This window comes from Cupressus sempervirens, chromosome 10 (assembly GCF_028749045.1).
Source record: "Cupressus sempervirens isolate cs-2001-9-10 chromosome 10, ASM2874904v1, whole genome shotgun sequence".
NCBI lineage: Eukaryota > Viridiplantae > Streptophyta > Pinopsida > Cupressales > Cupressaceae > Cupressus > Cupressus sempervirens.
Window position 1 is genome coordinate 977014135 of NC_143127.1, and position 25196 is coordinate 977039330.

At 38.5% G+C, this 25196-nt stretch overlaps 1 protein-coding gene across 6 annotated transcripts in view; it reads right to left on the reverse strand.

The window, feature by feature from the left end:
* LOC149537237 (uncharacterized) overlaps window positions 1-25196 on the reverse strand; it is a 218255-nt gene that overhangs the window by 176378 nt on the left and 16681 nt on the right. For 3 of the 6 annotated variants that reach the window (XM_089807458.1, XM_089807456.1, XM_089807455.1), the window contains exons 2-3: window positions 20874-20957; window positions 20638-20712 (exon numbers count right to left, since the gene is read on the reverse strand). The exons of 2 other annotated variants lie outside the window; for them this stretch is intronic. In XM_089807458.1, the coding sequence (XP_089663584.1) occupies window positions 20638-20712; window positions 20874-20957 (159 nt within the window). Of the gene's footprint in view, window positions 1-20637; window positions 20758-20873; window positions 20958-25196 lie in introns of those variants that run through there. One more of the 6 variants, XM_089807460.1, reaches the window with a different exon arrangement.

Consider the following 25196-nt stretch of genomic DNA (forward strand, 5'->3'; position numbering starts at 1 on the left):
AACATTTCAAGTTATGATTGCAAATGAGGGTACAATTAGTCATTCAAGGAAATGATGTAGTATTAAACTCACCATGGAAGACTACATGCTTAATTGTCCTATGTTTAATATCACCATAGTCCAATGCCTCACAACTTTCTAGACAATTAAGGTGGTTGATATAGTTTCACCTAGAGGGTAAAGCATTTGAATTAAAGGGGTTGTATGCACAGTGTCCACAAATGGTAAGCTTGCACTAAATGCAAAAAGATGATAGCAATGGCATAAATAAGGTGGGACTCAATTATTCTCCTCAGAAGTGCAACGGTTAACAATTTGTAATGTTGTGATATTGCTATCAAGATTCAACTGTGTAGTTTTTGAGTAAAACTCATTGACCAATGTTTCATGAGTAGTGGTTCACACAAACCCATCTCTTGTGAGAATGAATGGAACAATTAGCACTCATTTGATCTAGGTAATGCTCACAGAGGTGAAGCATTGGGACTTCTCGGGAGGTCACCCATCCCACTACTACTCGAGCTCAAGCGCACTTAAATGCGAAGTTTTCTCCATGGTTAAACCCACTCTTTTTGCAACCCCATTTGCAAAACCTTCACCAAGTTGCAAGAAGAGTGGGTTTAACCATGGAGACAACTCCATAGTTAAGCACGCTCAAGCTAGAGTAGTACTTGGATGGGTGACCTCCCGAGAAGTCCCACTACTTCACCTCTGTGAGCATCACCTAAATCCAATGAGTGTTAAATGCTCCATTCATGCTCACGAGAGATGGATTTGTGTGAACTACTATTTATCAAACATGGGTCACTGAGTTTGACTCAAAAACTACATAGTTGAATCCTCATAGCAATATCACAATTTGACTTGTGGAAAATATCTCATACTTATTAATTTGTAATGTCCCCTTCCTAAGCTAGTCTACTATGGATAGACAACTAGCCTATACATGAGATTCATGTACACTAATGAGTGGGCTTAGGGAACACCGGAGGTGTTGACAACAGAGATTTCTCATTCAGTTGGGTATAAGAAGTGTAATGCCCTTTTCTGGAGCCTTTTCAAACACTTTCTCGTATGCTTACTATCTTTAGTAAGTCAATGATGAGCACTAACAGAGTTAGTTACTATCTTTAGTAATGTCAGCTGAGTTGGTTTTGACATTATCATAAGATTTGATATAGTCCAAGGTTATTAAATTAAATAATGACAAGTTATTGATTTATAAAGTTAATTACATATTGAACTTTATTTACTATTTTAATTTTTTTTATTTAAAGGGACTTATAGAGGCCAAATATTAAATCAAAAGTAATTTATTTTAATGGATGGACCTTTGTTATTTAATGATACATTGAAAGATTAAAAAAGGGAAGTGATTTTTATGAACCAAATGTAATAAGCCCAAGCTGGCTCTCACTACTCAAGCTGAATGGTGTGATAGTGTTATTGTATTCTTGAGCTCTCTCATCCTAGTGAAGGATCATTGAGTACGATCCGAAATGTTGATGGTTAAAAAACACACACAACCTCATCCAAAAGCATAAATATAATATAGTTTTTTTGTAGTTTAATGTTTTCTTGAATTTTAAAGAAATCTATTGAATGCTGAAAGTTACAAGAAATGACGCACCAATATTGCCAAATGTCAAATTCACAATTCCCTTGCAATTCAAATTCACTAACTATTGCTTCAACAACAAATTGAGAGTTACAATGATTCACTAAAACCATGACAATCTCCTGGTTAGATTTGCAGCAAGGATAGAGAATTGTCTTCAACCAATCTGCTCTAAATCTTCCACGCAGCTGCTTGATGATGTCGTGAGTTGCAGGCAAGACACATACATAGGCTGCGATTATAAGCAAAGGAGACCCAACAGTGGCATTATAATTCCATAGCAAATTGGTGCCAATAATGGTGTCCCAATTCAATGTGCAGATCTCCCAATTAGTGGCATTAAAAAACAAGTGCCTTCAGCAATTGCAGCATCCAGGAAATGATGCCAAGACCCCAAACTACAAGCTGTTGAACTGGTAATTATCAGAATAGGGGTGTCTGGTTTGCAGATAATGAGGCCATGTAATGGCCCCATTTTTAGTAGGTTCTTGGAGTTGGCTTGGTCAATTCACCATCGCAACCTTCGTGAGCTGACAATAGGATTTGAGGATCTCAGTTGTGTGGTTATAGGCTTTTCAGCAGCCTATGGTGTGTTTTGGCTTCGTTTGAGGGACTTACTATAAATAGTAAGTTAAATAGTACATCAATTTGTTGGTTTCGATGAGCTCAGTTGAGTCAGCGGAGTTGGAGGACGCTCTCAGTTTTTATTTTAGGCTTCTAGTTTGGGCTTCAAGAATCTTGGAAGGAGAGTCTATTTATATTAAGTCACCCCATCAGGTCCGTTCATCGTCTTTTATCATCAAGGTCACTTTGGTGTTGTCAGATTTTGATTTTGATTCTTCTTCAGTTGTTTTCACAAGATAGGTGAATTATTATTATCATTCATTTAAATTCGTTGAAGTTGCTATTTTTGTTGGTGTTGTTGGTTGGTCACCTTAGTATCATAGCTCGTTGGAACCGGGATGAAAAGTTTTAAATCATGGGAACAAGAAATAGTGGCCTTACATGTCAGAATTTGAAGTTATGGTGGAAAAGGTCATTTTCAGAGCCAAAAGCAACTAATAAATTAGTTTATAATGACACTTTATTATGTTTTAATGTGGTGTGTGGGAACTTGGAAGCTTCTTAAGTGAAGTTCATTTGGGAAATTTTGTGCCATTTGGAGATTATAAATATGAGCCCATTTGATGAGTAAAGCATCCGATTATATGATTATCTTATTTTGCTTTCTCGTGTTTGTGACATTTCTGAAGTCTAATTTTTTTGTGTCGTTGTTTAAGTATAAGGGTTTGTTCTTGAGAAGTTCATTGTAATTCACAGATGAGGTATTGTGAATTAGTTTTTTGAGAATTGGTATTTATCTCCATTGTTGTATACATTGTAATTGGGAGATACTATGGTTTTGGGAATTTGGAATTTGGCGTCTTCTTATACTATTATTACTATTGTTGAGAAGCGGTTGGGTGCTAGTTACTTTGGAGTTGGTTGAGCACCCATTTATATTTGCTACTAGGAGTTATTTTCTATCTGCACTTTGGGAGCAGCGTTTTATGTATCAGCAATTGCATTTGTTTGTTGGAGACTTATTTTACTGTTGCTAGACTTCATTTCGAAGGGTTTCAAGACATGTCTTACCTACAGGTTCATGAATTGAAACTTCTAATTTTTTTGGGTATTGTTGATTTAGATAATAGGAGATATTTTATCAACTGGGTTGTTGGTATTTTGTGAAAATACTCAGTATCTAAGTTGTTATTAGAATCTAAAATTTTCAACTATATATTCCCTATGTAATATCCAAATATTTGAGCTGAAATTATTATTGTAATATCTTCTATTTTTTTGTTATATTATTGTATCATAAATTGTAAAACCTCAAATACAAAAACAAAAAAGAGAAATCATTTCTTTGGCATAGATTGTTTGAGAACCACTAGGGCTCATTACAGTGTATCAAATCTTGCTTGCAAAATGTTTGACAAAATGTCAAACTATTAGATTGTGAAGATAATTGAAAATTGATGTCATTTGAAGCTATAATGAAGTCAAGGTTATTATAGTGGTATCAGAGCTTGTTTGCAAAGTGTTTGACAAAATGTCTAACAATTGAATTATAAAAGAATTTGGTGTTTGATGAAGTTATAATCGGTTGGGGTTTTTACAATACTATCAAAGCGGTTTCTTGCCATCTTGTGGGGTAGAAAAATAATATTTCAGATCTATTGTTATTTGCGGAGTGATTAACACTAGTTTTTTCCGGCTATGGACAGATATTGGAGGCCTAGTAATTCTGAGAGTTGGTAGAGTAGTGAGGAAGATAGTAGGAAATTAAATGCCTTGAGGGAGAGCATGGAAAAACTTAAGCTTCATTAGCAAAGGTTGGCAAACAAATTGTCGAATCCAAAGATGATTGAGAAAGCCGCGAGGTACATGGTTTCCGCCTTTAGAAGGTCAGCGAGAAGGAGGCTTGAGTTTTCCCTGACAAGTGTCTATGATGCAGATATACCTATATTTAGTACAACATCTACTAGTCCTATTCGCAGTATTGATGATGGACTTATTTCACAGGGAAGTGGTTGTGTCAGTGGCAGCGGAGGATGGTGGCACTGAGCTTCAACAGGTTGAGGCTCCCAAAGCTATTGCTGTAGTTAGTGTAGAGGCAATTGATGTCATTGTTACTATTGATACTTGACACTCTCTCGAAGAGGGGATTACTATTGGAGATTTGTATGTGAGTTGTCCTAGTGTTGCTCCAGTGTAGGAGGCAGTTGCTTCCTCAGGTGGGACCTATGCATGTATGGAGTGACCCAACTGCAATGTTGGTGATTTAGGTGTTACAGCGGAGGCAGTAGATGTGGGTTCATGCTCTAGCTTGATTGATTCAAAACCTGGCATAGAATCATGCGTGCAAAGTCAACTGACAACGGTTGAGGCTCTGTCAGGTGGTGGAGATGCAGATAGTATGGACACCTTTGATGATTTGTTGGATGATGCTATGAGTTGTACCGGGTATGACATCTCTGTCAGATATTGGGTGATGACTCCGAAGAGCTTTTGGATGGATCCCAGGATCGATGTTTGCAGGATCTTAGTATTGAGGTGGAAGCTAAGACATGCGAAGAGATTAATACTGCAAGGGCTTCCATTTCTTCAGCTGAGGAGTTGATTGAGGTACGTAGTAGTTGTATCTCAAATCCAAAGTTATGCGAGGACAATAGCACAAGTATGAGCAATCTTGTGGAGGACAATTTTGATTCAATTTCCTATCACAGTGCAGTTAGTGAAACAAAGCTTGCATAGGAGGTAGGGGTTACAGAGGCATCATGTGACTTGTCAGCTAAAGGTGAGTGATAATGACATTTCTTCATCTTTTGAGCATTATGATGCTATCTATCAGATGCTAGCTACATATTGTTGGGGTGCTCCTATGTCACATGAGCACAGTGATAGTAGTCTTTCTCTAGCAGAGGTTCATGCACTTCGAGAGGTTGTCAGGATCTTGAAGCATAGTTACTCTCAGTTAATTGCGGACAGGGATTACCTTCTGGAGTGGGGTAGCACCTGCTATGACATGTTGTTAGGGAAAGAGGAGGAGGTGGCTGAGCTCACGCAAGAGCTTGAGGTGACTGTGGGCTCTCTTCAGTATACTCAGTTGGTTCTTCAAGAGTCACAGTCACGATTGGATGAGGTGACCATGGAGTTGAAGCATGTTTGGACCACACCAGCCCTAGATCCAGTTCAGCTGCATATTGTGGTTGGTAGTGAGTTTGCTTCTATGGTTGGGAATGATGGACATGATAATGTGGCTGACACATTCGTCCAGCATATGGGTGCAGTAGGTACAGAGGAAGTGAGAGTATCAGTTGAGAGAAGTTCTAATGTTGATTTGCTTCCTTTAGTCGAAAGTGAATCTATTTCTTCATTTCATATAGCTGGTACCATTGGACAATTAACAATGCCACATTTTTAGATGGATCAGTTGTGGGTCACAAGGGAGCAGGTTGATGCTTCCACATATAATTTCTACTGTATAAAGTCCTTCATGGAGTATCTATTGGAGAGTTCGGATGTGAGGGAGTATTCATACAGTGTCTAATGGTACTCTCATCCGAGGCTCTCGTGCTATTCAGAGGTTGGTGGGAAAGATTGTAGAGACTCTATCTACTATACTTCCCCACAGAGATTTTAAGGTTGGGTTTGTTGAGAGGGTTGCCCAAGATCCTGCCTGACCAATAGTTTGGAGTCAGAGATTGGAGTCATCTTCTGATTATCAGTTTGATGATGATGAGCCCTTGACAGAGATTGGGAGTTTTTATCAGCATTACACTGGGAGGAGTGCTCATTGTTTTTCTTTTGATCCACATGTAGAGGACTTGGTTTCACGTCAGTGTGGGTTGGCTCTAGTTTCATACTATCCATTATGGGATGGGTTAGCGCCATCTTTTGCAGATGGGATTAATAGCTGCAAGTTAGACCCCTTGTAGTATATACACATCTAGGACATTTTGGCAGAGGTTGGAGTTGGTGGTAGTGATTCAAGTACCTGTGGTTATTACCATCTCCAGAGTGCAGTTCAGTGTGAGTATCAGTTTGATAGGAACTCAGGTGTGGACAGAGTTGATATTTCAGTTGGGTTGAGTTCCAATGAGTTGTTGCCTTCATCAGTGCCTAGGGTCAGTTTTCAAATGATTCTGATGTTGATGCCCTTTTTTGGGTGTTGGTGCTACGGGAGTTGCTTGTACACAAGGATAGTACGTAGTTCTACCCTTGGGATCCAGATGGATTGTGATGTTCATTTTGCTCTGGATTGCTTGGGGACAAGCAATCTTACGGAGGGAGGACTATAATGTCCCCATTTTTAGCAAGTTCCTACAATTGGCTTGGTCAGTTCACCATCGCAACCCTTGTGAGCTGACAGTAGGATTTGAGAGTCTCAGTTGTGTGGTTATAAGCTTTTCAGCAATCTACAGTTTGTTTATTTAAGGGACTTCTATTTATAGTAAGTCAATCAGTTGGTTCCAATGAGCTCAATTAAGTCAAAAGAGTTGGAGGATGCTCTCAGTTTTTATTTCAAACTTTCGATTCGGGTTCCAAGAATCTTGGAGGGAGCATCTATTTATAGTAAGTCACCTTGTCAGGTTCATTCATCGTCTTTCATCATTAGGATCACTTTGGTGCTGTCAGATTTCGATTCTGATGCTTCTTCAATTGTTTTCGCAAAACAAGTGAATTATTATTATTCGTCTAAATACGTTGTGGTTGTTATTTTTGTTGGTGTTGTTGGTTGGTCAACTCAGTATCATAGTTCGTTGGAACCGGGACAAAAACTTTTAAATCATGGGAACAAGAAACAATGCCCCTTGTGTGTGAGAATTTGAAGTTATGGTAGAAAAGGTCATTTTCAAAGCCAAAAGGAATTAATAAATTAGTTTATAATGACACTTTATTATGTTTTAATGTTGTGTGTGGGAAGCTTCTTAAGTGAAGTTCATTTGGAAAACTCTGTGCCATTTGGAGATTATAAATATGAGTCCATTTGATGAGTAAATCATTCGATTATTTAATTATCTTATTTTTCTTTGTCGTCTCTGTGATGTTTCTGAAGTCTAATTTTTATGTGTCCTTGTTGAAGTATAAGGGTTTGTTCTTGAGAAGTTCATTGTAATTCATAGCTAAGGTATTGTGAATTAGTTTTTTGAGAATTGGTATTTATCTCCATTGTTGTATACATTGTAGTTGGGAGATACTGTGGTATTGGGAATTTGAAATTTGGTGTCTTCTTATACTATTATTATTGTTGTTGAGAAGCGGTTGGGCGCTGGTTGATTTGGATTTGGTTGAGCACCCATTTATATTTGCTACTAGGCATTACTTTCTATCTGCACTTTGAGAGCAACGTTTTACATATTAGCAGTTGCATTTGTTTGTTGGAGACTTCTTTTGCTGCTGCTAGACTTCATTTCAAAGGGTTTCAAGACATGTCTTACCTGTAAGTTCATGAAATGGAACTTTTAATTTTTTTGGGTATTGTTGATTTAGATAATAGAGTATATTTTATCAACGGGGTTGTTGGTATTTTGTGAAAATACTCAGTATCTAAGTTGATATTAAAATTTGGAATTTTCAGCTGTATATTCCCTATGTAATATCTAAATATTTGAGCTGAAATTATTATTGTAATATCTTCTATTTTGCTACTACATTGTTGTATCATAAATTGCAAAACCTTAAATACAAAAACAAAAAAGAGAAATCATTTCTGTAACAACCAAATTTTTCCGAGTCTTAACTAACAACTAACATATCAAAGATATACAGTTATTACTTCTTTTTCATAGGAAGACAGTTATATCAATTACGTTCATGTGAATGAAATTAATGGTTACCATCAATTAAATGAAATTTCATAACTAAGAATTGAAACCACCATCAATGAATCTACTATGGAAATTAAAATCTACATACCATGGAATTTGAACCCGAAATCAATTCAGGGATGCTTTTGTAAACACCCAGGTTAGTCCATCAAATACCACTATTTTAACATCAAATGACAATTACCATCAAATACCACTATATCAATTAAGGCATCACATACTGCTATATTAATTAGGGCATCACATACCACTATATTAATTAGAGCATCAATTACCATTGGATCATTTAGGGCATCACATACTACGGTATCACTGTTTACCATACTGGGGTAAAGAAATTAATGCATAGAGACAATAGATGAGAATAGAAAAACTCTTTATATTATTCGCATATGCCAAAGACATTACATTACACTTTTGATGATTCTGATGATTACAATGATTACCCAGAGGGTGTATATATACATCCCAAGGAACCTTCCTGAAGGGGTCTGTCGACCACATACAACTTGTCGGCTAAGAATAAGAACCTTCCTAATACCGATGAAAACCTTCCCAATACAACCTTCCCGATACCGACGAGAACCTTCCCAATACAACCTTTCCGATGCCAACGACATACATCCTGACACACACCCTGTCGGCTACACAGTATTTACCGACGACATCATCCCCCCCAAAAAGAAAAGTCTAAGAAATCCAAGAAATTAGTAGCATCATACCCGTACAATGCCATGAAAGGGGACATTTGAATAGAAATATGGAAAGAGGTATTATAGCAGTACTCCCCTAGATGTAGCCACTTCACCCAAGCCCTCTGCTGCCCTGCAATGTAGTTTCGGAGATATCCCTAAACCCACTTGTTCACTATCTCTATCTGCCCATCGGTTTGGGGGTGGTAACTGGTACTCGGAGTGAGCTCTATTCCACATAACCTCAACAACTCTTGCCAAAAGTGGCTCATAAATCTGCTATCTCTATCACTGACTATGCTCTGTGGTATCCCATGTAGTCTGAATACCTCTCAAAAAAATAGTTTTATTGTTTGTGCTGCTGAATACGTAGTCGAAATTGCAAAGAAATGTGCAAAATTTGTCAATCTGTCTACCACAACAAAAATACAATCCCAACCCTGTGCCTTGGGGAGGCCTGTGATAAAATCCATGGAAATGCTATCCCACTTCTTCTCTGGTATGGGTAGGGGCTGTAGTAAACCACGCGGACAGAAATGTTCCTGTTTGTTCTGCTAACACACTAGGCACTCCCTAACAAACTGAAGCACCTCTGATTTAAGTCCTTTCCAAGTGAAGCGCTCTCTCACCTGCCGATATGTCTTAAAGAATCCAGGATGTCCTGCCATTGGTGAATCATGTAATGCCCTCAAAATCTACTACTTCATAGCAAACTCGGGTACTAAATAAATCCTTTCCTTGTAGATAATCAGATCATTTATAACGGTGTATCGGCTATCTTGAATAGCCCCCTCAATAATGCCAGATGCCCAACTATCCTTAGCATATTCTGCCAAGATCATCTCTCTAATCATCCATGACTATCCCAACAGCAAGCAAATGAGACCTCCTAGATAAAGCATCTGCGACAATATTTTTCTTCCCTTTGACATAGAATATGTCGAAATCATAGGCCTGTAATTTGCTCACCCATTTCTGTTGCCTATCATTAAGGTCCTTCTGTCCAAGGAAATGTTTCAAGCTATTATGGTCTATTTTTACTGTGAATCGGCTTCCTACTAAGTACTGCCTAAACTTAGCTAGCATGTGCATGATTGCTAGCATTTCTTTGTCATAGATGCTGTAGGTTCTCTCAACACCTCGTAATTTTCTACTCTCATGTGCGATGGGATGTTTGCCCTACATGAGAACAGCTCCTATGCCCTCTCTCGAGGCATCACACTGCAGCTCAAAAGGCCTGGTGAAATCTGGAATGGCTAAAACAAGACATGTACTCATCAGCTCCTTGAACTTGTCAAAACAATCCTGAGCCCTCTCTAACCACTTGAAACTATCTTTACGTGTCAAGTCTGTAAGTGGTGCTGCTATCTGTGAAAATCCCTTCACAAATCTGTGGTAGAACCCACAAAGCCTAATAAATCCCTTGAGTTGTGAAGTGTTCCTTGGCGGTGGCCAATCTAGAATAGCCCTGATCTTGTTTGGGTCAACCCGAACACTTCCTGCACTAATAATATGCCCTAGATGGAGCAACTCTGTCATCCCGAACTCGCATTTACTCATCTTGGCATATAATGACTCCCTTTCCAAAATACTAAGCACCGTATCAATATGCTTCAAATGTTCCTCCCAAGTACGGTTGTATATCAGTATATCATCAAAAAATATCAACACAAACTTCCTCAACTGATCTCTGAACACTCTATTCATATAGGACTGGAAACTGGCAGGGGCATTAGTCAACCCAAAGGGCATGACTAAGAACTCAAAATCTCTGTAGTGGCATCTAAAAGTTGTCTTCTCCACATCCACCTCTATAACCCGTATTTGGTGGTAGCCGGATCTCAAATCAATCTTAGAGAAGTAGCATGCACCGTGCAATTCATCAATAAGCTCATCAATGCACAGGATAGGGTATCGGTTCTTGATTGTCTTCTTGTTTAGCTACCTATAATCAATGCACATCCTCATTGTACCATCCTTCTTCACCAATACTACTGAAGAAGTGAAATAACTCTTGCTTGGCCATATGTGTCCCATGTCAATCAACTCCTTGATTGCCTTTTCTATTTCATCCTTATATCTCTTTGGATGGCGGTAGGGTGTGATGATGACTGGCTTAGCCCCTTCCTCTAGCTCAATAACATGCTCGATTCCCCTATCTGGGGTTCTCCCTGGAGGTATCTCACCAAACACCTTAGTATGTTTGGTTATTATTTTTTGTACATCAGGTGGATACTCCTGTTTATGCTGCTCTATCACCTCAAGCATTACTCTGAACTCTGCTGTCCACTGCACCTGGTCGTGTCTGAAGAAACTCTACATCCACTTGAGTGACACCACTCGAAGTCTCCCATCTAACAAACCTCTGAGCACTATCTTCTTACCATTTGCCTCAAACCTCATTTCCATTTTCTGGAGGTTAAATGTAAACTCTTCCAGAGACCATCCAATTCATCCCAAGCACCATATCCTGATCACCAATGTTGACCACAAAGAAATCTCCCACCATGTCATAATCTCCCAAACGAAGCTGCAAGTTGGAGATTTTCTTGGTACAGTCAATTTTGAAGCCATTAGCAACCATCACCTTAAATCCCCTATGCTCTTCTGAATGTAGCCCTCTGCGTGACACAAACTTCTCATCAATGAAGTTATGTGTTGCCCCTGTATCAATGAGTGCCACAAATCTTTGTCCATCCAAAGTTCCCCTAACTCTGAAAGTGACGGCCTCCTGTATACTAGACAATTGAGCTATCGTGCTATCACTACTTGCTTCCTCATGTGAAGAATTATCATCTCCATCTGATTCTGATGACTGCTCTAAATCTCCATCCACTAACTTTTCGGCTGAAAAATACACCATCTGCGTAGCTTTTGCTTTCAATGGACACTTATGTGACAAATCCCAAGGCTCCCTGCAATGAAAACAAAGTTTCTTCTTCCTGAGATCATTAAGTGTCTCATTGTCCAACCTCTTACTTTCCTCCTTAGGTGGTTGAGCCTCTCTGTGAAAAGGTTTCCCGTCCTTATCTTTCCTCGAAGGGAAACTCTTTGCCTGAAATTTATTTTTAGAAGCTGAAGAGGAATCCATGTCACGAGCTTTCTTAATGGCTTCCTACAAAGTGGGAGGGTTGAGAGCTTTAATCCACCCTCTCAACAAATCAACTAACCCATCCATAAATAGAACCAGTATCCTTCGTTCAGATACATCTGTTACTAACATTGCAAGTTTCTGAAACTCTGAAATGTATGTTTCCAATGATCCCCACTGTTTAAGCTGAGCTAACTCCTTGAAATGGAGTTTTGGATCCTTCCTATCAAAATGTTCAATCAGTCTCTCTGTAACTCCACATATGAGGTAATGTGTGCATGACCCATAGTGACCATACCATGATGCCACCACTCGTGTGCTAACCCATCCAGATGAATTGTTGCATACTTAATAGCTTCTTCCTCAAGCATAGGGTTCAATTGAAAGTATGTGTCAAGCTTTTGAACCCAAGCTCTTGTTGTAGACTTCCCCGAGCCATCATAATATGGTAACTGAAGTTTCCCTACTTTCTTCCGTAGCTCATAGCTCTGGTTCCTGCCATGTCCACGTGGCATATGTTTCATCCGCACATCCATATACTCCCTAAAGGTAATTGCAGCAGTAAATTTTGGACCTCCGGCTTCCCAATCTCTCCTCAACTGGTCCTGTATATCAGTGATCTGGGGCTCTGGTACGGGCTGCTCTAGAGCTCTAGGAGGAAATGTGAGAATCATGGGCCTCGAACTCACTGTCCTAGCTTTCTGGGGTGCATGATCGAAATTGTTCCCAACTTGTTCACCTCCATTATGTGTCCCATCCTGATTATTCCCATTCTGATTGTTACCATTCTAATTATTTCCTCCACCCATGTTAGCGTACAACCCCATTTGACGAGCCATCATCTGCATCATAAGCTCCAATCTCTATTTTTGTTCCTATGCCCTCTGTTCTGTTAATCGCTGTCCCTATGCCAAGGTCTCTAATAACTGTAAGAATCTTTCCTCTCCAAGATCCCCAGCATTCCAGTCTCCCATATTGCCAATAACCTATTCACTTGTATCAATATGATCCTTTAGATTTCCCTGTTCATCTTGTCTTGTGTTTAGATGAGCCCTGGTTCTTCTTAAATTATAGTGATGAGTTAAAGGTTGAACACTCCAATCTATCGTATCACCACCTGTTCATTGTGTTTGTACCCACTAGGATGGCAGGATAAACAAGCTCTGACACCACTGTAATGACCCTTGCCAAAAAAAACCTCTAAAACTCACCAATGCTAAAGTATGGGATTTTGTCAAACACTTGGCATGCAATCTGAACTGTGCTGCGGGAGAATATGTACTATGAAATTTCGTCAAACAGTTGGCAAACAAACTACTATACTGCTGGAAAGTGTTGAGCAACAAATCCACTCAACTTACTAATGCAAATTAGTACCGATATATTCACTCAACAAAGATATAGGTTCTTTTACAATCGGTTTGCAACTTCCAGACCAAACAATTTGGCACACAAATTCTACTTTACCAATCACTTACACAACTGGCTACAATTTCAACAACTTAATCTAGAAATCTTCATGATATATGGACAGCACATGAAATCTTAATGCCAATAACATGTACAGCTGTGACTGATTATTTCAAACCCTCATAGCAAATGCTGATACATGTACCTACAGTAGCAACTTAATGCAACCTTATGCAACAATGAATAACTGATTTTTCAATGCTTGGAAGACTAAACTTACATGCCTACGAATGCCTCAAATGCAACTACAATGATTATAACAAACTTGTTGTGTGTAACAACCAGAAATGCAAACCCAAAATTAACAAGAAACCTGTTATATTGTCGGCAGCCACCAAGAACAAGTCCATCTTCTCATCTCCAACTGTGATTCTGATTTAATCCACTAGGACTGGAGAATAACACCCAGGACTCCAATGCACGTCAGAAAAAAGAGTGAAACTCAAGCATCTTACTGTAGCGATTTTACTGTTCACGAGTTACTGTAGCGCGACACTATTCCCGCAGGTACTGTTCATGCGAGTACTGTAGCGCTGTCACTGTTCACCATTCACTTTGCATATTAGTTTCTGATTTGCAGGCAACAAATAAATCCCCAGACTGTCCAAAGTAAACAAGTAATTTCTTCAATCAACCCAAGCATGCCTCAATGGAAGCTCTTCCACCTCTTTTATTTTGTTCTTACAAAATCCATGCCTTCGTCTTGTCAATGTGGGATAAAACATAACTCCCTTATGTAACTTATGTGTCCAATGTATTATAAAATAAAGGGGACTCTTTTATTTAAATGTTTCCCACCAACTATAGTCTAAGCATTAACAAAGTTAAATATTTGAATTTAACTTTATAAAATGACTTTATTAATGCAAAACAAATCATATCAATAATAAATGAATCTTTTTGTCAATTTTAAACATTTACCATCGATATGTTGCTTCCATAGGATGTCCAATCATATCCAAAATGACTTACTATAAATAGTAAGTATGCCCAAAACTACCTCAAAACCCCACAGAGACACCTGCAACTGAAACTGTCTAGGTCAAATGGCTTCTAAGTCCCTTTGATGTCCTGGTTAGCCTATGGGACCATGGGGAAATAGGCTAACATCACATCATGCTATGAATGCTAAAAAGGGGACATTACAGTCCGCCCTTCCCAAAATTGCTTGTCCTCAAGCAATTTCAGCTCTAGATGCTGCAATATCTGCTCATTTTCCTAAGTAGCATCCTCAATAGGTAGGTTCCTCCACTTCACTAGATACTCCCTGATAGTCCTCCTACGAAGCACCCTCTCCCTGGTGTCAAGTATAGCTTCAGGAACCAAGATAAGCTTCCCCTCATAAGCTACCTCGCCCACTTTCCTGATTACTTTGAATAGTCCATAGTAGCGTGGTTTCAATTTCTCTGCTCTACTCCTCTTAAGAGAGGACTGTTTATACGGCTGTAACATGAGGTACACCATGTCTCCCACCTCAAATAACCTCTCAACCCTATGCTGATCAGCATATTGCTTCTACTGATTTTGTGCCTTTTGCAAATTTTCCTTCAAGGATCACATAATGTCTTGACACTCCTAAAAAGTATCCTTCGCCTTAGGCACCCTACTGTCCCCAAATAACAAATCCAAGAAATTAGGAGCATCATACCCATGCAATGCCATGAAAGGGGACATTTAAATAGACATATGGAAAGAGGTATTATAGCAGTACTCCCCTAGATGTAGCCACTTCACCCAAGCCCTCTGCTGCCCTGCAATGTAGTTTCGGAGATATCCCTCAACCCACTTGTTCACTATCTCTGTCTACCCATCGGTTTGGGGGTGGTAACTGGTACTCGGAGTGAGCTCTATTCCACATAACCTGAACAACTCTTGCCAAAAGTGGCTCATAAATCTGCTATCTCTGTCACTGACTATGCTCCGTGGTATCCCATGTAGTCTGAATACCTCTCGAAAAAATAGTTCTGTTGTTTGTGCTGCTGAATACGTAGTCGAAATTGCAAAGAAATGTGCAAATTTTGTCAATCTGTCTACCACAACAAAAATACAATCCCGACCCTGTGCTTTGGGAAGGCCTGTGATAAAATCCATGGAAATGCTATCCCACTTCTTCTCTGATATGGGTAGGGGTTGTAGTAAACCACCCGGAAAGGAATGTTCCTGTTTGTTCTGCTAACACACTGGACACTCCCTAACAAACTGAAGCACCTCTAATTTAAGTCCTTTCCAAGTGAAGTGCTCTCTCACCTGCCGATATGTCTTAAAGAATCCGGGATGTCCTGCCATTGGTTCAGTTATCAGTCGTAGGAAGTGTGACCAGTTGATGAGACCTGGAGTTGTTGCAGGCATAGTGTGCCAGAGGTGGAGAGATCAACGAAGCAAGCCTTTCAAGAGGGGTGATACGCTTTAAGGCACGTGGAGTAGGTGTGGATGTGAAGCTATCTTGGTGGATGCATAAAGAGCTCAAGAGGAGCTGATCATCCAGTTGAAGGCAGTACAGCGACACTTGGCTTAGGGTACCCAGGATTTGGAAGCAGAGAAAGCAGCACGGGTTGCTATCAAGGTTAGCTTGATTGAGGAGACAGTATTGTGTTAGTAGAGGCTACAGATGCAACGTGGTTTGGAGACCAGTTTAGTGCAGGCACGAGACGAATGTGAAAGTGGTGTGACAGAAACAAATCTTTCTTGTTGTAGTTAGTCAGTTAATGTATTTTGTTTTGTTAATTTGTCTCGGATATTTTGTAATTGTCATCTGGAGATGACTTTTTCTTTTGGGGGGATGATGTTGTTCGTAAATATTGTGTAGTCTACAGGTTGATGTCGTCAATAAATATTGTGTAGCCGACGGGGATGTCGTCGGTAAATATTGTGTAGCCAATGGGTTGATGTCGTCAGTAAATATTATGTAGCCGACAAGCCCTTCGGGGAGGTATATGTACACCGTCTGAAATAGAGTTTAATCATCATGAAAATCATCATCGGAAGCATTATGTAATCTCTTGGGCATATATGCGAATAATAAAAGGAGTACTACTGTTACATGTTCTTGTTTATTGTCTGTATGGATTAATCTATTTACCCCATTTAGTAAACACACACCATTCATTTAGAAGCTTCCAACTAATTCTTTTAAATAAATAAATTTTAAGCACATAGCTTCATGTAGACACTTTTCACTTAAAAGGCTCCACAATCACAATTCCATTTTATAATAACATGAAATAAGATCTTTTTGAAGCCTCATTGATAACTTATTAAACATGAACTCCCTAAACATGCTCAATGCACTATTGATAACGATTAACTGTCAGTGCCTCCCCTGCACTGCTAAAAATAGAAACCACCATTAAAAAGAGTTACTAAAAATAGCAAGTCTGCCCTTGAGACCCTTAAAACATATTGCCAGCTCACAAGGGTCAACATGATGAACTGACTTAGCCAACTGCAGGAGCTTGCTAAAAATGGGGACATAACAACAAAGAAAATAATAAAACATTCCCAAAAAATAGCAAAAAAACCCATAAAAAATCTAAAAAATCAACTAAAAAGCTTCAAAAAGGTTTGGAGCTCTCATTTGGGCAGGCTAAGTTTGATTTTTGATATTGCTTCTCTATGGAGGAGATTGCTTCTTCATCTCTAGTTTGTGAGGATGAAACCCCTAGTAGACAACATTCTTCATGTTATTGAGAGATATGATCTAGAAAAATATTTGGTGACTTTATTCAAAGGTCACATTTGGGCATTGATGTAGGGTCATCGTGATTTTCCTTGCTCGCCCATTTCAATCCATGGAAAAGAATTAGTTGGAGCAATTAAATGCTGTTGGTTAGGCAAGAAACGACGGAGGAAGGAATCAAAAGGCGGAAAGAATTCATTGGAAGTGGGATCCAAAAAAAGAAGAGTCAGAGGTTGGCGTCACAAGAAGAATCAGTGGTGAGCATCAATGAAGCAAAGAGGGCCTCGAACAATTTGAGGAGAAAAATACTGGGGCATTGACAAAATGGAGAGATTGTTGTTCAATCTTAGTCAAAAGGAACCATTTTTGACAAGAGGAGAGAACTGTGACATTAGGGTGGAGACAGAGAAGCTCACCTGGGTTAACAAACTGAATCGAGCAGCATTGATCCTAGATGCAGGAAGATAGGACATGTCAATCTCTACACAGATTAGTTCAGTAAATTGACAGAGGTTGGGGTTTCGACTAGAATCAATAACGATCCATGAGAAGAGGAGGTGTGAAATACCATTGTTTAAGAGAAGAAGGAACAAAGATCATTGAACAGGGAGGTCGAGGTAAAGGAACGACTCGGACGACACAGCGCTGTGCTGATAGAGAATAGGGTCACTGGCTCTTATAAGGTTCAAACTGAGGAGGAGAGCAGTTGGGGGGAAGAAACATTGGTTTAAGAGGAGCTTTTGTAGCCTACAATCAAAGAAAAAGATTGACATCGATGCCTTGTAATTGTTCCTCCCTATTTTGCAGAAAATAAAAAGATACATATAAATAATTTTTGTATTGTTATTTTATGTTCCTGTCACCCTTAATGACAGAGACAATTTGGTATTAGCTGTTCGTTTAGATTAGACTTCCATAATATTTGTGTTCCTGACACTTAAATGAGTTAGTCTTTCCATTCTGAGTTCCTATTGCCCTCAGAAGCAGAATAAGTTGCATTTGTTTATGATTATGGAATTCGTCCCCATCAGGCATATTGGAATTTACATTTTCAAATTTGCAGAATTTATTGGATATCCTATTCCACAGAGAACAATTTAGGAGAAGATTGAGGAGGGTTAAACTTCTATTTTTACTAGTTGTATCTTCTTCCTTGTTGGCCATGTCATTCCCAGCCAATCGTACCACATCTCAAAGGGCAACGTGAGCTTTCTAGGGCAGCTGTTGGGGTTTGTAAAGCTGTAATTTTCATTAATTGGAGTGTTTTGCTGTTGTTTGTCATTTTCACACCCAGCTGTCCATTTTGGAAGTATTTTGGCACCTTCGGAATGCATATTTTGTAAGCAGCACCAGTTATTTCTTGGCTGCACTTTTTGGTTGTGTGGGAATTCGATAAGTTATGTCATTTCAGGATTTGGGTTGTCATTAAATTTGAGAAATATTGAAAACTAGGATCATATATTATATTTGGAATTTTCAAGAGTGTTATTTTCTAGTTTTGTTCATTACTTTAAAAGGATGTTGCTTTTGGATTTGATTGTGTATGATTTTTAGCATCAATCTGTCAGATCACACTCCATGATCCATCATCAAGATAAAGAGAGTCAAAAGAATCAGGTGAGTTTGTAAAGGAACTACAATATTATCTTTTATTTGCACTATTATCGGCATTGTTTATATTGTAGAAGTAATTTAAAACACAATCAAAAAACAAAAAACAAAGCACAAATAGGGCTGGCACATTACACGATTCCTACATTGTTTAATCTGCAAGCTATTTTGAAGATGGGCTGAGAGGATTATCTCCTAAAAGAGATCCTAAGCAGATCAATGAATCACAATTAGGCTACCATCTACCATCCTTAAAAAAAAAAATTAAGGTATACCAGAATGATAGAGCAATGGAGGAACACAGCTGACACCAACAAGAGGTATTCACTAGTCACAAGGACAACGAGGAAAAGGCTCTAAACAAAACTAAGCAGCAGTCCATCAGAAAAAAAACGTTTTACACAAAAGGTGCTACCTAAGGTAGATGTAGAAGGAAGTCCCATCTTAGAGCTTGAGTTAATCTTCTCAACACACAAAGGAGCCAAGGACTAGGACACTAATAGAATGGGAGAGTTTTACGGTAAAAAATGCCACATAGGATGATGAAGGTTTCATGCAAAAAAATCATAATTTATCAATGTCAGGACAATGCTTGTGAGGAGGGAGGCATGCTATACCATTAATTGTATGGTGTACAAAGGGTTGCAAGTAGTTGGCTTGTTTCTATCAACATGATCATAATACATTTGTATATAGGTAGTTTAGTTAACCTAGGTGGCACAATAAAGGTATATGGAGGAGCTAGTGTTAGTTTATTATCATCATATTGTGAATTGTATACTCATTAGAGTTATTTGGAGGTTTGCCAGCTCGAAATGGCTTATTATCAAATATTTGCAATGTGTTTTTTATTATATTCTTCTCTTGCACAAATTATTTAATTGCAGCTTTAACATCCAGTGTAATGGATATGCGGTATATTGTTAATATTTTACACCTCTTATAGACTATACACCCGACTACAATCAGAGGCCTTTGTCGGCGGTTTTTCAGCCCACAATTTAATGTCTGACGTATTGTAATACCTCTCAGCAGTTTCTTGCATTGGTGTGTCTATAAATATTGCACATGGATAAGGCCTGAATATAGTATAAACTATGAAATATCTTATCATAGTGTGAATGACTGAGTTATTGCAATAAGAGAGTTTTGTTTAGGTAGGGCCTTTTTTCTTAAGTTTCCCTATAATAAAATCTTGAGTCCAATGTTTTATTTTATTGCATTTTAAAATTCTGTTAGCATTGCTTCTTCTGGATAGATTCAGTGGCATTTTCTCTTCCAGAAAGCCATTTTTGTAACTATGTCAAAGAAATTATATAATATATGCTTCTGAGATTTTCTGGCTTCCCTGTTGAGTTAAAGATATAAATGCCACTTAAATGGCACCACTGCGTAATAATACTAAAATTTGGTGAGTTCTATATTTAAGAGTGTTTTGTTTACATTTTATCAGATTGCAAGATTCTTCTGAGATCATCTGCATTGGTTGTTTAGTTTTGGTCATCTGGTGAATCTACTTAAAATTCAATTAAATAATTGATAGAGAATCAATCATGCTTTCCAATTCAAGGCTATTTATCATACTGTAATGCTCTTCTGAGATTAAATGTATGTTTTCATTAAGCTTTGACTTTTGTAAATTTATTTAACAGTCATTTAAATTCTTTCCTAAAAGTGAACGTGCCTGTGAATTGAAAATTCTTTATATACACCTAGTGCTGCCTTGTCGCGACCAGTCTCCCATGACCCGAAATAAATGGAAACTTTAATGCCACCTGGATTTGTATAAGTAAATCGATTAAGTTAATAGTCTCATTGTTTGATTAGCGACATAATTGGTTAAATTTGAATCGTTACTTCATGTTGAGGAAGAAAATGGTTTGTTCGGTTGTGTCAGATTAGGTCAGTTGCACAAGGAAATGGTATTAATTATAGTAACTAATCTTGAAAAAAAGGAAGGCATTTATCATGGGCCTCATTTGCTGTTGCAAAAACACGCTCCAATAATTACACATTATCACTGTTTTTCTCCTCATAATTACATTCATAGCAATAAATTTTCAAAGGAGTAAAATTCTAGCAAAGATTTATCTTTACTCTACCTGTAGGTCCAATGGCTCATTTGCTTCTCTTTCTTCTTGCAGTGTATGGAGTACTATGCACTGTAGCCACAGAATCTGCAAATTTAACTGTTAAGGAGTTGTCTCGCTTGGAATATCGGTCTGTTACGGGGTTATTTGAGGAACACGCAAATAAGGAGAATGAGTGTCAAACTACGGAAAGATTTCCGTCAGAAGAAAGGAATACAATTATACATCAAAAAATTGTTGAATTTTACCTGGACTATGCAGATCCCCAACCTAATAAGGACACACCAGCTCTGCACTGCATACTCCGCCACCGGATGGAGGCAGTTGGAGGACTGGGAATGGCAGGAAGATTGGAAAAAAATGAGGCTAGGATACGAGTGTTGGCAACCAACATAATCCAGGTTCCTTTTTTCCTTTTTGTGCTATTACTGATTGCTTGCCTTAAAAATTCGGAGCTATATTCAATGCGAATGTTAGAAATTATTGCTACTTCTGTTTTGTGATTGAGAACTTGTCAATGAAAGATCTCCCATGTGTTAAATCTAAAGAAAATCAATTCTTTTCCCATCTAGAAACCTACAATGTGCATGTGATTGTTTTTCCCTATTAAGCTGGAAACCATCTTCTTGAGTCGTCGTTTCATATGTAGTGAACTGGCATGTAGCTGTTTCTTCCTTGATAAAGAAGCTTGTTTGTATAAGGAGCGGAGCACCCCATAGAATCTTGAACACCCTCTAATTTGACTAGCTTGAGAGTATCAATTACTCCAAGTTGAATGTCGATCGGTATGTTGTCCTTATAAAATTCAGATTATGTTTCACTACTGAGATTTGCTTAGGCATTACTATGAGATTTGTTTAGGCATTACTGTGAGATTTTCTTAGGCATTACTATGTTTTGGATCATGGGAATACCGCTTACCATATTAACTATGCTCATTAGAAGCAGATCATAGAATTCAAAAGACTACACCTCGTAACATTTTGTGATTAACTAATAACATTATAAAAGAGGAGGATTGTGTCTCACGGTTCATCTTAGAACTCCCTTATCGGAGGTTTTTAATGATTTCCCCCTGCAGAACGTTGAGACTAAATAACTCAACAACATTGAATAGAAAATAAGAATAACTTGCTCTCCAAATTTCATAGGATGAGGATAAGGCTTACCCGGCTCGGTGTGGAAACCTTGGACAGGAAATGTGATCCTTTGTGTGGCTTAATAGGATCCACATATTACGGAAGTAATTGGTAAAATACTTGCTTGATATTAACAGAGACCAAACAGTCAATTTATACAAAAGAATGAGATGATGTTTCCTTAGGAAACGATCGTAAAGAATAGAAACATTCTATTCTAGAGAAAGCAAATTAAAGCTTATTAGATATTTACAATAGATAACCATTAACTAATAATAGATGACTTATCTATGATTGTAATACCCTCCCTTAATGGTTAATCTATCTAACACACCAAGCTATCCTCTGAATTTGACAAACTTATCAGGACCAAGAGGCTTGGTGAAAATATTTGCAGTCTAATCTGTGGTAGGAACATACTGCAAATCTATAGTCCCATATTCAACCAGCTGTCGTATGTAATGACGGTGAACATCCACATGCTTGGTTCGTTCATGGAAGACTGAATTTCATGCTAACTTGATAACGCCTTCGTTATCAACAAACAGAGTAGTTGATCCTGCTGGTGACATCTGCATATCCCCAAGCATCCAACGAAGCCAAACAGCTTCACATCCTACCTTAACAATCCCTCTGTATTCAGCCTCTGTAGAAGAGAGAGAAACTGCCTACTGCTTCTTGCTGGTCCATGTGATTGCACTGGATCCTAAACTGAACACATATCCAGACGTTGACTTTTTATCATCAACAGAGCCTACCCAATCTGAATCTATGAACCCACTAAGTTTAGGATTAGAACTTTGTAATATCCCTTTCCGAATATTGTCCCAAAAACCCTCGATATTAAAGTGCAGAATTAAATCCGAATAGTAAAACCATTATGTGATACAAATTTCAGAACTTTAACCGATTTATAACCAGCAGATAGACATACGAGAAAACCCAGAAAAAATATGTTTATTTCCTCCAATGTTCAAAGTACACATTTAAACCAACAATTAACACTAGTAGTTGCCAAATGACGTTACTGTATTATACATCAGCAATACAATAACATGCAACAATTCAAAATATCCAATCTTACAAATAGAAATAACAGTTAGATTGGCAATACAGATAAAACCTGTAAGAAGGCTAGGTTTGCGTCCAATCTCCAAAAATTTCTTCAAGGGTTTGCGTCCTAGAAGAAATAGCTAGCAACTATTTCCAGCTCCCAAATTTAATAATTGTTTTCAATATTATAATCTTCATATATCCTCCCATGTGGAGTCTGTTGTACCTTTATGCTTTTTCCCAATGTGATGCACACTCTTTTAGGCAATGTGGGATAAAGCACTTTTTTTTTTTCCTTTAGTCACTTAAGTGAACATAGTAACTTTTTAAAAATAAAGCGACAAGTTAAATGACCTTAATAGTCACTTAGTCAGGAAACGATATAATAATTACGCATTAAAATAGCTGACCAAATGAACTCAGATAATCACATACAATAGCTTGTTGGAAGGCTCTCGGCAAGACGCTTCCAAACCAACACTGAGGTACTAAAAATACTATGCTCCACTTATTAAAAATAGTAAGTATCTGGACAACCTGCCAAAACTGCTCCGATGGGTCTGAAACTGGAAATGCCTAGGCCAAACCTCGAACTGAACCTTGTAAAGAACTCTTTCCGCCCCTTAAACCTAGGCAAAGCGAGCCAACACACAAAATTATAATGTCCCAGAAAAAAGGGACATTACAAGGCCTCCCTTCTCAAAGATTGCTTGCCCTCAAGCAATCTGCTCATACCTGCAAAAATCAAATGCCAGGATCCCATACTTGCCTCGAGAATGAGGTTCTACTCCTTAGTCGATGTACCCCGGCATGCATCTTCCCAAACTCAGGAGGGTGAAACAATACAATAGGAATCATTGTGCCAAATAAATAAATGTCAGGATCCCACGTCTCACCATAAAGGGACACCAACTGCCATGTGTTGTTGCCTTGTGGGACAATACACTCAGTCAGGAAGAAAACCTCACTCCAAGAGTGACCCTATGAGTCTCTAGTGTCAAGTGAAGATGGGGACCCATCAATATACCCATATCTACCCCCAGAAGATAGCAACCAAACTCTCCATCTAGCTCTCCGACCAAAGGCAATACCTAGCGATGCTCCACCTGGATCCCAAGTGAGGACCCGTGCACTGTCTAAGATACCACTAACCAGTTCCTGTAATACCTGCACCACTGTACCACTCTTGTAATAACTGTTCCGATGTCAATGATAGATGTGGCCAATCCGACTCCATTGTCATAGCACTCTGGTGAAAGAGTAGTCCTAATCTCTGGAACTCTGATATGTCAGAAAGTTGAAACACACAGATCATAATCATATGTCTGTGTAGCAACATAGCATAATCTGCCAAAGGTAAGATACTATTAACACCTGGATTCCCGACTTCCCAAACAATGTGATCCTGGGTAAAGGAAAGAGTGGTTGGTGAATCACCAACATCATGCCTGCTAACACTGTCTCTAGTATACAGCTGAGTAAAAAATGTAGACACCTCATGTGGTATGTAGGGTAATGTATGCTCTCCCCATTCATCTGCAAATAACTCATTAACCTCTAAAAGCCAAATAGAATCAGCGAATATACTACCATCATACACAGGCAAACCACTGATAGTTGGATTATACCAACAAGTAAAATCACCAATCAACAAGTAGCCCGTGACCATCTCATAAGAGCTAGGTGATAAAACTCTGGGTAAGCTGAAAAATCTTTCAAAGCATGCTAAGGATAAATCTGAACTTCCTACTCCACCATAAGTACTCTTGCTTACGTCAAGGTCTTCGTGAAAAGAAGGTTCACCATTAATTGTAATCTCTAAATTATCCTCACTTGTATCATTAACCATGTGCTCCTATGAAAATGTACAGCTGTTGTCATAAAAATCAAAAATTTTAGACTCGTCAACTTGCTGATCCATAGAATTTTTCTCACCATAGGAAGTCTCAAACAGGGAACACATGATTGAATCACATTGTTTGTCTTCACATCTACCCACTTTATGAATTCCTTCAATGATTTGTGTGATTTCTTGTGCCCTTGAACCCTGGTTATCTTTTTCATAAGTGGCTGCCTCACTCATTTGAGTTTCAGTTTTGTGGATGGAATAATGTGTTAAGCTCAATTTAAGGCATAGCTCATCTACCTCACTCTCCTTGTCCCTTCCAAATTTTATTGCTAAATCTTTGTCCATTAATAGCTGCAAGTACTCATATTTTATCATTTTCAAAGTTTCAAAAATAGTATGTAAAAGAAGACTTGTGATACCGTAAACATTCTCGAAATGCCTCTCTACTATCACAATCTTCTGCATGAGATCCTCAATCAAATTGGAAGAATCATCTAACCTCGTCAACACTTGGACAATCTTGTCCTCTT